Source organism: Oncorhynchus masou, chromosome 15 (assembly GCF_036934945.1).
Source record: "Oncorhynchus masou masou isolate Uvic2021 chromosome 15, UVic_Omas_1.1, whole genome shotgun sequence".
Classification (NCBI taxonomy): Eukaryota; Metazoa; Chordata; class Actinopteri; order Salmoniformes; family Salmonidae; genus Oncorhynchus; species Oncorhynchus masou.
In genome coordinates, this window is record NC_088226.1 from 74,783,788 (window position 1) to 74,795,937 (window position 12,150).

Sequence of the window (12,150 nt, forward strand, 5' to 3'; positions counted from 1 at the left end):
TATAGCCTCCACATTGACTCTGTACCAGTACCCCCTGTATATAGCCTCCACATTGACTCTGTACTGGTACCCCCTGTATATAGTCTCCACATTGACTCTGTACCGGTGCCCCCTGTATATAGCCTCCACATTGACTCTGTACCGGTGCCCCCTGTATATAGTCTCCACATTGACTCTGTACCGGTACCCCCTGTATATAGTCTCCACATTGACTCTGTACCGGTACCCCCTGTATATAGCCTCCACATTGACTCTGTACCGGTGCCCCCTGTATATAGTCTCCACATTGACTCTGTACCAGTACCCCCTGTATATAACCTCCACATTGACTCTGTACCGGTACCCCCTGTATATAGACTCCACATTGACTCTGTACCAGTACCCCCTGTATATAATCTCCACATTGACTCTGTACCAGTACCCCCTGTATATAGTCTCCACATTGACTCTATACCAGTGCCCCCTGTATATAGCCTCCACATTGACTCTGTACCAGTACCCCCTGTATATAGTCTCCACATTGACTCTATACCAGTGCCCCCTGTATATAGCCTCCACATTGACTCTGTACCAGTACCCCCTGTATATAGTCTCCACATTGACTCTGTACCAGTACCCCCTGTATATAGTCTCCACATTGACTCTATACCAGTGCCCCCTGTATATAGCCTCCACATTGACTCTGTACCAGTACCCCCTGTATATAGTCTCCACATTGACTCTATACCAGTGCCCCCTGTATATAGCCTCCACATTGACTCTGTACCAGTACCCCCTGTATATAGTCTCCACATTGACTCTGTACCAGTACCCCCTGTATATAGCCTCCACATTGACTCTGTACCAGTACCCCCTGTATATAGGCTCCACATTGACTCTGTACCAGTACCCCCTGTATATAGTCTCCACATTGACTCTGTACCAGTACCCCCTGTATATAGTCTCCACATTGACTCTGTACCGGTACCCCCTGTATATAGTCTCCACATTGACTCTGTACCAGTACCCCCTGTATATAGCCTCCACATTGACTCTGTACCGGTACCCCCTGTATATAGCCTCCACATTGACTCTGTACCAGTACCCCCTGTATATAGTCTCCACTTTGACTCTATACCGGTACCCCCTGTATATAACCTCCACATTGACTCTGTACCGGTACCCCCTGTATATAGTCTCCACATTGACTCTGTACCGGTGCCCCCTGTATATAGTCTCCACATTGACTCTGTACCAGTACCCCCTGTATATAGTCTCCACATTGACTCTGTACCAGTACCCCCTGTATATCGCCTCCACATTGACTCTGTACCGGTACCCCCTGTATATAGCCTCCACATTGACTCTGTACTGGTACCCCCTGTATATAGTCTCCACATTGACTCTGTACCGGTGCCCCCTGTATATAGCCTCCACATTGACTCTGTACCGGTGCCCCCTGTATATAGTCTCCACATTGACTCTGTACCGGTACCCCCTGTATATAGTCTCCACATTGACTCTGTACCGGTACCCCCTGTATATAGCCTCCACATTGACTCTGTACCGGTGCCCCCTGTATATAGTCTCCACATTGACTCTGTACCAGTACCCCCTGTATATAACCTCCACATTGACTCTGTACCGGTACCCCCTGTATATAGACTCCACATTGACTCTGTACCAGTACCCCCTGTATATAATCTCCACATTGACTCTGTACCAGTACCCCCTGTATATAGCCTCCACATTGACTCTGTACCGGTACCCCCTGTATATAGTCTCCACATTGACTCTGTACCAGTACCCCCTGTATATAGCCTCCACATTGACTCTGTACCAGTACCCCCTGTATATAGCCTCCACATTGACTCTGTACCGGTACCCCCTGTATATAGTCTCCACATTGACTCTGTACCAGTACCCCCTGTATATAGCCTCCACATTCACTCTGTACCAGTACCCCCTGTATATAGCCTCCACATTGACTCTGTACCAGTACCCCCTGTATATAGCCTCCACATTGACTCTGTACTGGTACCCCCTGTATATAGCCTCCACATTGACTCTGTACCAGTACCCCCTGTATATAGCCTCCACATTGACTCTGTACCAGTACCCCTGTATATAGCCTCCACATTGACTCTGTACTGGTACCCCCTGTATATAGCCTCCACATTGACTCTGTACCAGTACCCCCTGTATATAGCCTCCACATTGACTCTGTACCAGTACCCCCTGTATATAGCCTCCACATTGACTCTGTACCAGTACCCCCTGTATATAGCCTCCACATTGACTCTGTACCAGTACCCCCTGTATATAGCCTCCACATTGACTCTGTACCGGTACCCCCTGTATATAGCCTCCACATTGACTCTGTACCGGTACCCCCTGTATATAGCCTCCACATTGACTCTGTACCAGTACCCCCTGTATATAGCCTCCACATTGACTCTGTACCGGTACCCCCTGTATATAGTCTCCACATTGACTCTGTACCGGTACCCCCTGTATATAGCCTCCACATTGACTCTGTACTGGTACCCCCTGTATATAGTCTCCACATTGACTCTGTACCAGTACCCCCTGTATATAGCCTCCACATTGACTCTGTACCAGTACCCCCTGTATATAGTCTCCATATTGACTCTATACCAGTACCCCCTGTATATAGCCTCCACATTGACTCTGTACCAGTACCCCCTGTATATAGCCTCCACATTGACTCTGTACCAGTACCCCCTGTATATAGTCTCCATATTGACTCTATACCAGTACCCCCTGTATATAGCCTCCACATTGACTCTGTACCGGTACCCCCTGTATATAGCCTCCACATTGACTCTGTACCGGTACCCCCTGTATATAGCCTCCACATTGACTCTGTACCGGTACCCCCTGTATATAGTCTCCACATTGACTCTGTACTGGTACCCCCTGTATATAGCCTCCACATTGACTCTGTACCGGTACCCCCTGTATATAGCCTCCACATTGACTCTGTACCGGTACCCCCTGTATATAGTCTCCACATTGACTCTGTACCGGTACCCCCTGTATATAGCCTCCACATTGACTCTGTACCAGTACCCCCTGTATATAGCCTCCACATTGACTCTGTACCAGTACCCCCTGTATATAGTCTCCATATTGACTCTATACCAGTACCCCCTGTATATAGCCTCCACATTGACTCTGTACCGGTACCCCCTGTATATAGCCTCCACATTGACTCTGTACCGGTACCCCCTGTATATAGCCTCCACATTGACTCTGTCCTGGTACCCCCTGTATATAGCCTCCACATTGACTCTGTACCGGTACCCCCTGTATATAGTCTCCACATTGACTCTGTACCGGTACCCCCTGTATATAGTCTCCACATTGACTCTGTACCAGTACCCCCTGTATATAGTCTCCACATTGACTCTGTACCAGTACCCCCTGTATATCGCCTCGCTATAGTTTTTTTACTGCTGCTGTTTAACGATTTATTACTTTTATTTTCTATTTTTTACTTAACATGTTTTTTCCCCCCTTAACTTCTTAAAGCATTAGATTTGATTTGAAACAGGATGTATGTCTTGGAATATTTTTGTTCTGTACAGGCTTCCTTCATTTCACTCTGTCAATTAGGTTAGTATTGTGGAGTAACTACAATGTTGTTGATCCATCCTTTTTCTCCTATCACAGCCATTAAACTGCGTACCTGTTTTAAAATCAACATTGGTCTCATTGTGAAATCCTTCAGCTCTGAGTTAAATAAACATTTTATTTGTCCCATTTTATTTATTTTATTTCACTTTTATTGAACCAGGTAAGCTAGTTGAGAACAAGTTGTCATTTATAACTACGTCCTGGCCAAGATAGATGTGCCAAATACAACAGGTATACAACCTTATCGTGAAATGTGAAATGCTTACTTACAAGCTCTTAACCAACAATGCAGTTCAAGAAAATATTTACTGAATAAAGTTTTAAAAAATAATCAAAAGTGACACAATAACATAACAATAATGAGGCTATATACAGGGGGTACCGGTACAGAGTCAATGTGGAGGCTGTATACAGGGGGTACCGGTACAGAGTCAATGTGGAGGCTATATACAGGGGGTACCGTACAGAGTCAATGTGGAGGCTATAAACAGGGGGTACCGGTACAGAGTCAATGTGGAGGCTATATACAGGGGGTACCGGTACAGAGTCAATGTGGAGGCTGTATACAGGGGGTACCGGTACAGAGTCAATGTGGAGGCTATATACTGGGGTACCGGTACAGAGTCAATGTGGAAGCTATATACAGGGGGTACCGGTACAGAGTCAATGTGGAGGCTATATACAGGGGGTACCGGTACAGAGTGAATGTGGAGACTATATACAGGGGGTACCGGTACAGAGTGAATATGGAGGCTATATACAGGGGGTACTGGTACAGAGTGAATGTGGAGACTATATACAGGGGGTACCGGTACAGAGTCAATGTGGAGGCTATATACAGGGGGTACCGGTACAGAGTGAATGTGGAGACTATATACAGGGGGTACCGGTACAGAGTGAATGTGGAGGCTATATACAGGGGGTACCGGTACAGAGTCAATGTGGAGGCTATATACAGGGGATACCGGTACAGAGTCAATGTGGAGGCTATATACAGGGGGTACCGGTACAGAGTCAATGTGGAGACTATATACAGGGGGTACCGGTACAGAGTGAATGTGCGGGGTACAGGTTAGTAATGAGACTATATACAGGGGGTACAGGTTAGTAATGAGGCTATATACAGGGGGTACAGGTTAGTAATGAGGCTATATACAGGGGGTACAGGTTAGTAATGAGGCTATATACAGGGGGTACCGGTACAGAGTGAATGTGCGGGGGTACAGGTTATTCGAGGTCATTTGTACATGTAGGTAGGGGTGAAGTGAATATGCATAGATGGTAATCAGCGAGTAGCAGCAGTGTAAAAACAAGGGGGGGTCAATGTAAATAGTCTGGTGGCCATTTTATTAATTGTTCAGCAGTCTTATGGCTTGGGGGTAGAAGCTGTTAAGGAGCCTCTTGGTCCTAGACTTGGCGCTCCGGTACTGCTTGATGTGCGGTAGTCTATGACTTGGGTAACCGGAGTCTTTGACAATTTTTTGGGCCTTCCTCTGACACCAGCTAGTATGGGATTTTCTTTATTTTTACTATTTTATACATTGTAGAATAATAGTGAAGACAACAAAATTATAAAATAAGACTAAGAATAATTTTAGATTCTTCAAAGTAGCCACCCTTTGCCTTGATGACAGCTTTGCACACTCTTGGCATTCTCTCAACCAGCTTCATGAGGTAGTCATTCAAAAATCATGTTAACCACTATTATTGAACACAGAGTGAGTCCATGCAATTTCGACCCCATCTCTTGCCAGCAGCATACCACCCTGCAGTCTTGCTTCTTGAAGCTAAGCAGGGTTGGTCCTGGTCAGTCCCTGGCTGGGAGACCAGATGCTGCTGGATGTGGTGTAGGAGGGCCAGTAGGAGGCACTCTTTCCTCTGGTCTAAAATAAATATATCCCAATTCCCCTGGGAAGTGATTGCCCTGTGTAGGGTGCTGTCTTTTGGATGGGACGTTAAACGGGGTGTCCTGTCTCTATAGATCCCATGGCACTTATTGTATGAGTTGGGGTGTTAACCCCGGTGTCCTGGCTAAATTCACAATCTGACCATCATGGTCACCTAATTATCCCCGGCTCATTTATCCCTGTAACTATTCCCCAGGTTGTTGCTGTGCATTATGCAATTTGTTAAGCACATCTTTACTCCTGAACTTATGTAGGCTTGCCATAACAAAAGGGGTTGAATACTTATTGACTCAAGACATTTCAGCTTAAAAAAAATGTGGGATACAAAAATTATAATTACAAACAAAATTCCACTTTGCCGTTATGTGGTATTGTGTGTAGATCGGTAAAACAAATGCAGGCTGTAACACTACAAAATGTGGAAAAACTAAAGGGGTGTGAATATATTCTTAGAGGTTTGGCATGCTGCCCAAACAGTTGTGGTTGGTAGAATCATATTCAAATTTATTCACACCTGTGATTTCTGCCAAATGTGTCTCCACCAAATATGGGGTGTGATGACATACACAATCAATACGTCCTCATTTTGTATTTCTTAGTCATTTTGAACATTTTCTATCATTTTTATTTCACTTTCAAAAATGTGGAGTAGGTTGTGTAGGTGAAAAAAATCACTTTAATCCCGTTTTAGATTTTAAGGAAACATTTTTTTTGAAGACAGCACAAAGGTTGTGTCAATTTTCACTCGTGACTGTAGATTGAGCTGAGGGTGTGGCTGATGGTGGTTACACTCGTTATAGATTCAGGGTCTAAAGGTTACACATCTGGCTGGACTCTAGTCCTCCCACTCCATAGGCTGGAGCCATGGGATTGGCTGATTGGGTTTCTTAGGCACGGCAGCAGGGGCAGAAGCGAAGCCTGTTTGCTGTGCTGTGGAGCCTCTCTGCCCTGTCCCCCCCAAGGCCTTGACAATGGCCTGGTCCAGCTCCAGGGCCTCATCTGTGGCTGATCTCCCCCGGAGGAGCTGTCTGATGGTGAACAGAGCCAGGTCAGACTTACAGCCCAGGTAGCTGCGCAGGTTGAGCTCTGGGAACAGAGTTTCTCTGAGAGCCTGGACCAGCTGGGTGTCTGTATGGGTAGGGGATCTCCCTCTGCTCAGCTGGCGAGACACATCCTGCTCCAAGGAGACGTAACACAGCATGTCCTCGCTCAGACCTGACTTCCACACAGGTTGCCTGTTCTGTTGGTTCTTCCAGGGAGATGGGAATAATCTGGCAGCTCCTGCCCCCCCGGATGGCACCTTATTGGGCTTCGACCGCTGCTGCTGGAGGCTGTTCTGGGTCTGAGACCTGGTGTTCTGGTAGTGCTTGGACCCAATATGGCTCTGGGTCCAGCCTTTCTGGTAGTTTTTGAGGTCATTCCACTTCTTGCCCGGTGCTCTGGGCTTCTTGGGCAACAGCTTGTTAAGCCCATCCTGGTCTACCAGGTCTGCCAGATCTCCATCTAACAGCTGGTTGAGCCCATCCTGGTCTGCCAGATCTGCCAGATCTCCATCTAACAGCTGGTTGAGCCCATCCTGGTCTGCCAGATCTGCCAGATCTCCATCTAACAGCTGGTTGAGCCCATCCTGGTCTGCCAGATCTGCCAGGTCTCCATCTAACAGCTGGTTGATGACCTGCCTCCTCAGGAACTGAGAGGTGACCGTCTGAGTAGCACCCTGTAGTCCTCTGCCTGAATCAGATGCAGAGCCAAGTACAATAGAGTTTAAGTCCCAGGGGACATGTCCTACACGGTGTGGCGTTGGCCTGGTGCATGCATCGGCATCGCCAATTGGGAGACATTGAAAGTAAGATTCAGATTCCCCTTCTGAAGGCAGACGCCCCCCCCCCCCAGGCAAGCTAGAGGAAGAGGACATGCAGCACTGCCATGCCAAAGAGGAGCCATACTCAAGAGAGTCCTGCTATTATAAAGAAGCGTACACAGCCCTTGGAAATAGAAAGTGAATTTGAGGACATGAGAACAACATGCAGATTCCTGTCATACTGGCAAGACCACAGCAGAGCATGGTATGTCATACAGACTGGATTATGGTATGTGGATCTATAGTGTGTGGTGAACCGCCACTGAAGAGAGGGCTGTCAAGTCACATTTATGAGCGAAGGGAGAGCATCTCATTTCATCCCATTCTGAAGCGTTTCCTTTCTACTGACATGAAGCCCCGTCTTTTAAAAGCTCGTTGATGAGGATCACGGCAGAGAGAACGTCAGGAATAAAGTGGAGAATAATAAAGGAGCAACTTGAAAAGCATCAAAGAGGACAGAGAAGCACCAAGCAGACACCCAGACACCCAGAAACCAGGTGATAGCAGACGAGCTACAGACAGTTTGACAGCCCTGGTCTCTACCCCACAGATCTCATCCACCCACACCGACCCTAATCCAGCACCAACCCCAGTTAATCCCTCCCTAATCTAACACCAACCCCAGGTCATCCCTCCCTAATCTAACACCAACCCCAGGTCATCCCACCCTAATCTAACACCAACCCCAGGTCATCCCTCCCTAATCTAACACCAACCCCAGTTAATCCCACCCTAATCTAACACCAACCCCAGGTCATCCCTCCCTAATCTAACACCAACCCCAGGTCATCCCACCCTAATCTAACACCAACCCCAGGTCATCCCACCCTAATCTAACACCAACCCCAGTTAATCCCTCCCTAATCTAACACCAACCCCAGTTAATCCCTCCCTAATCTAACACCAACCCTAGTTCATCCCACCCTAATTTAACACCAACCCTAGTTCATCCCACCCTAATTTAACACCAACCCCAGGTCATCCCTCCCTAATCTAACACCAACCCCAGGTCATCCCTCCCTAATCTAACACCAACCCCAGTTAATCCCTCCCTAATCTAACACCAACCCCAGTTAATCCCACCCTAATCTAACACCAACCCCAGTTAATCCCTCCCTAATCTAACACCAACCCCAGTTAATCCCTCCCTAATCTAACACCAACCCTAGTTCATCCCACCCTAATCTAACACCAACCCCAGTTAATCCCTCCCTAATTTAACACCAACCCCAGGTCATCCCTCCCTAATCTAACACCGACCCCAGTTAATCCCTCCCTAATCTAACACCAACCCTAGTTCATCCCACCCTAATCTAACACCAACCCCAGTTAATCCCTCCCTAATTTAACACCAACCCTAGTTCATCCCTCCCTAATCTAACACCGACCCCAGTTAATCCCTCCCTAATTTAACACCAACCCCAGGTCATCCCTCCCTAATCTAACACCAACCCCAGTTCATCCATTAAAGCAAAAACAATAGGTAGTTGATACCAGATGACCTTGACAGCCCTCGACCACACAGAAATCAACCCCCAGCCCCAGGCTCCACCCCAATCTCAAGCCCCCCAGCCACAGGGCCCACCCCAATCTCAAGCCCCCCAGCCACAGGGCCCACCCCAATCTCAAGCCCCCAGCCACAGGGCCCACCGCAGTCGACCCCAGCCAACCCTTTTAAAGCTGCTTTTTAAAGTGCTGCAGAAAAAGAAGCTTTGCCATTCATCATTCAAGCTGACTTTAATCATCATGCTCCAATAATAGATCTAACCCATTGGGCCAGTTTCCCGGACACAGATTAAGCCTAGCCCTGGACCAAAATTACTTTTCAATAGAGATTCTTAAGTCCATCGAGAATGCTTATTAGTCCAGGACTAGGCTTAATCTGTGTCCTGGAAACCAGCCCATAGAGTATTAATAGTACTGTGGTAGTACTGTAGTGGTAATGTGGTAGTACAATAGTATCACTGTGGTAGTACGGTAGTAGTACTGTGGTAGTGCTGTGGAGGCACTGTAGTAGTAATATTCTAGTACTGTAGCAGTACTGTGATAGTACTGTTCTAGTATTGTATTAGTACTTTGGTAATGCTGTGGTAGTACTGTGGTAGTACTGTGGTAGGACTGTACTAGTACTGTGGTAGTACTGTAGTAGTACTGTTCTAGTACTGTAGTAGTACTGTGATAGTACTGTACTAATACTGTGATAGTACTGTACTAGTACTGCGGTAGTACTGTAGTAGTACTGTGATTGCGGTAGTACTGTAGTAGTACTGTGGTAGTGCTGTTGTAGTACTGTACCAGCACTGTGGTAGTACTGTTCTAGTACTGTTCTAGTACTGTAGTAGTACTGTAGTAGTACTGTTCTAGTACTGTGGTAGTACTGTGGTATGGCTGTGGTAGTGCTGTGGTAGTACTGTGGTATGGCTGTGGTAGTGCTGTGGTAGTACTGTGGTATGGCTGTGGTAGTGCTGTGGTAGTACTGTGGTAGTACTGTGGTAGTACTGTGGTATGGTTGTGGTAGTGCTGTGGTAGTACTGTTCTAGTACTGTGGTAGTACTGTGGTATGGCTGTGGTAGTGCTGTGGTAGTACTGTGGTATGGCTGTGGTAGTGCTGTGGTAGTACTGTGGTATGGCTGTGGTAGTGCTGTGGTAGTACTGTGGTATGGCTGTGGTAGTGCTGTGGTAGTACTGTGGTAATACTGTGGTAGTACTGTGGTATGGCTGTGGTAGTGCTGTGGTAGTACTGTTCTAGTACTGTGGTAGTACTGTGGTATGGCTGTGGTAGTGCTGTGGTAGTGCTGTGGTAGTACTGTGGTAGTACTGTGGTAGTACTGTGGGGTAGTACTGTTCTAGTACTGTAGTAGTACTGTTCTAGTACTGTGGTATGGCTGTGGTATGGCTGTGGTAGTGCTGTGGTAGTACTGTGGTATGGCTTTGGTACTACTGTGGTAGTGCTGTGGTAGTGCTGTGGTAGTGCTGTGGTATGGCTGTGGTATGGCTGTGGTAGTACTGTGGTATGGCTGTGGTAGTGCTGTGGTAGTACTGTGGTAGTACTGTGGGGTAGTACTGTAGTAGTGCTGGGGTAATAATGTGGTAGGAGTGTAGCACCATACTCACCCCCCTGGAAAGAGCAGAGCACAACTCTGTTGTCCGTGTACTGTGGTTTCCTGTAGTTGCTGTTCATGGCCACTGGGGCCGACTCCTGTTGGTGGGAGGAGTAGATGGCCGTTGCTAGGGCCAGAAACTAAGGGTACAACAAAACAAAACATCTCAGTCACACAGCGATGTTTCAGACAGAGACAGGGCCAGAAACTAAGGGTACAACAAAACAAAACATCTCAGTCACACAGCGATGTTTCAGACAGAGACAGGGCCAGAAACTAAGGGTACAACAAAACAAAACATCTCAGTCACACAGCGATGTTTCAGACAGAGACAGGGCCAGAAACTAAGGGTACAACAAAACAAAACATCTCAGTCACACAGCGATGTTTCAGACAGAGACAGGGCCAGAAACTAAGGGTACAACAAAACAAAACATCTCAGTCACACAGCGATGTTTCAAACAGAGACAGGGCCAGAAACTAAGGGTACAACAAAACAAAACATCTCAGTCACACAGCGATGTTTCAGACAGAGACAGGGCCAGAAACTAAGGGTAACTAAGAGACATTTGGTTTATTGTGGTTTCAGATACAGTTATAAATCCATATATGTAATTGTTTTATGTTGCAGGGATAGTCCATACAATGAACACGCGTGACTGACATCAAACCAAGGCCCTTACTAGCAGAAATCTGCAGTAAGGGCATTAAGATGCTTTTGATGTAACTCTGACCCTGATGTTAAAACCCTCAGTGGAGGAGACTAGATAGGCCGGCTCCAGTGAGAATCTAAACCGGTCTGAGTGAGATGGACGAACCTGTTTGAGTGAGATGGACTAACCTGTTTGAGTGAGATGGACTAACCTGTTTGAGTGAGATGGACTTACCTGTTTGAGTGAGATGGACTAACCTGTTTGAGTGAGATGGACTAACCTGTTTGAGTGAGATGGACTAACCTGTTTGAGTGAGATGGACTAACCTGTTTGAGTGAGATGGACTTACCTGTTTGAGTGAGATGGACTAACCTGTTTGAGTGAGATGGACTAACCTGTTTGAGTGAGATGGACTAACCTGTTTGAGTGAGATGGACTAACCTGTTTGAGTGAGATGGACTAACCTGTTTGAGTGAGATGGACTAACCTGTTTGAGTGAGATGGACTAACCTGTTTGAGTGAGATGGACTAACCTGTTTGAGTGAGATGGACTAACCTGTTTGAGTGAGATGGACTAACCTGTTTGAGTGAGATGGACTAACCTGTTTAAGTGAGATGGACTAACCTGTTTGAGTGAGCTGGACTAACCTGTTTGAGTGAGATGGACTAACCTGTCTGATTGAGCTGGACTAACCTGTTTGAGTGAGATGGTGACAGGGTTTTTGAACACAGTCCAAAGCACGCTGGGATAGCAGGGGGGAGTGGTCAACGAGCCATCATAACGGTAGTATTCATCCAAGTGTACAGGCAGCAGACTGCGGATGTTGAAGGCTGGGACCTGCACCCTCTGATCTACATGTTCCAATAGAAAATAATTAAATGGAATATAATGGAATGGAATAGGGTGGAATGGAATAGGATGGAATGGGATATGATGGAATAGGATGGAATGGAATAGGATGGAATGGAATAGGATGGAATGGAATAGG

At 46.8% G+C, this 12,150-nt stretch overlaps 1 protein-coding gene across 1 annotated transcript in view; it reads right to left on the reverse strand.

Moving 5' to 3' along the window:
* Positions 1 to 6,206: 6,206 nt before the first annotated feature.
* The window catches only part of ca12 (carbonic anhydrase XII), a 56,190-nt gene continuing 50,246 nt past the window's right edge, over positions 6,207 to 12,150 (reverse strand). The window contains exons 7-10 of the mRNA XM_064987524.1: positions 11,856 to 12,013; positions 10,522 to 10,648; positions 7,109 to 7,277; positions 6,207 to 6,817 (exon numbers count right to left, since the gene is read on the reverse strand). Coding sequence (XP_064843596.1) covers positions 6,382 to 6,817; positions 7,109 to 7,277; positions 10,522 to 10,648; positions 11,856 to 12,013 — 890 coding nt within the window. The 3' untranslated portion in view covers positions 6,207 to 6,381. The remainder of the gene's footprint in view (positions 6,818 to 7,108; positions 7,278 to 10,521; positions 10,649 to 11,855; positions 12,014 to 12,150) is intronic.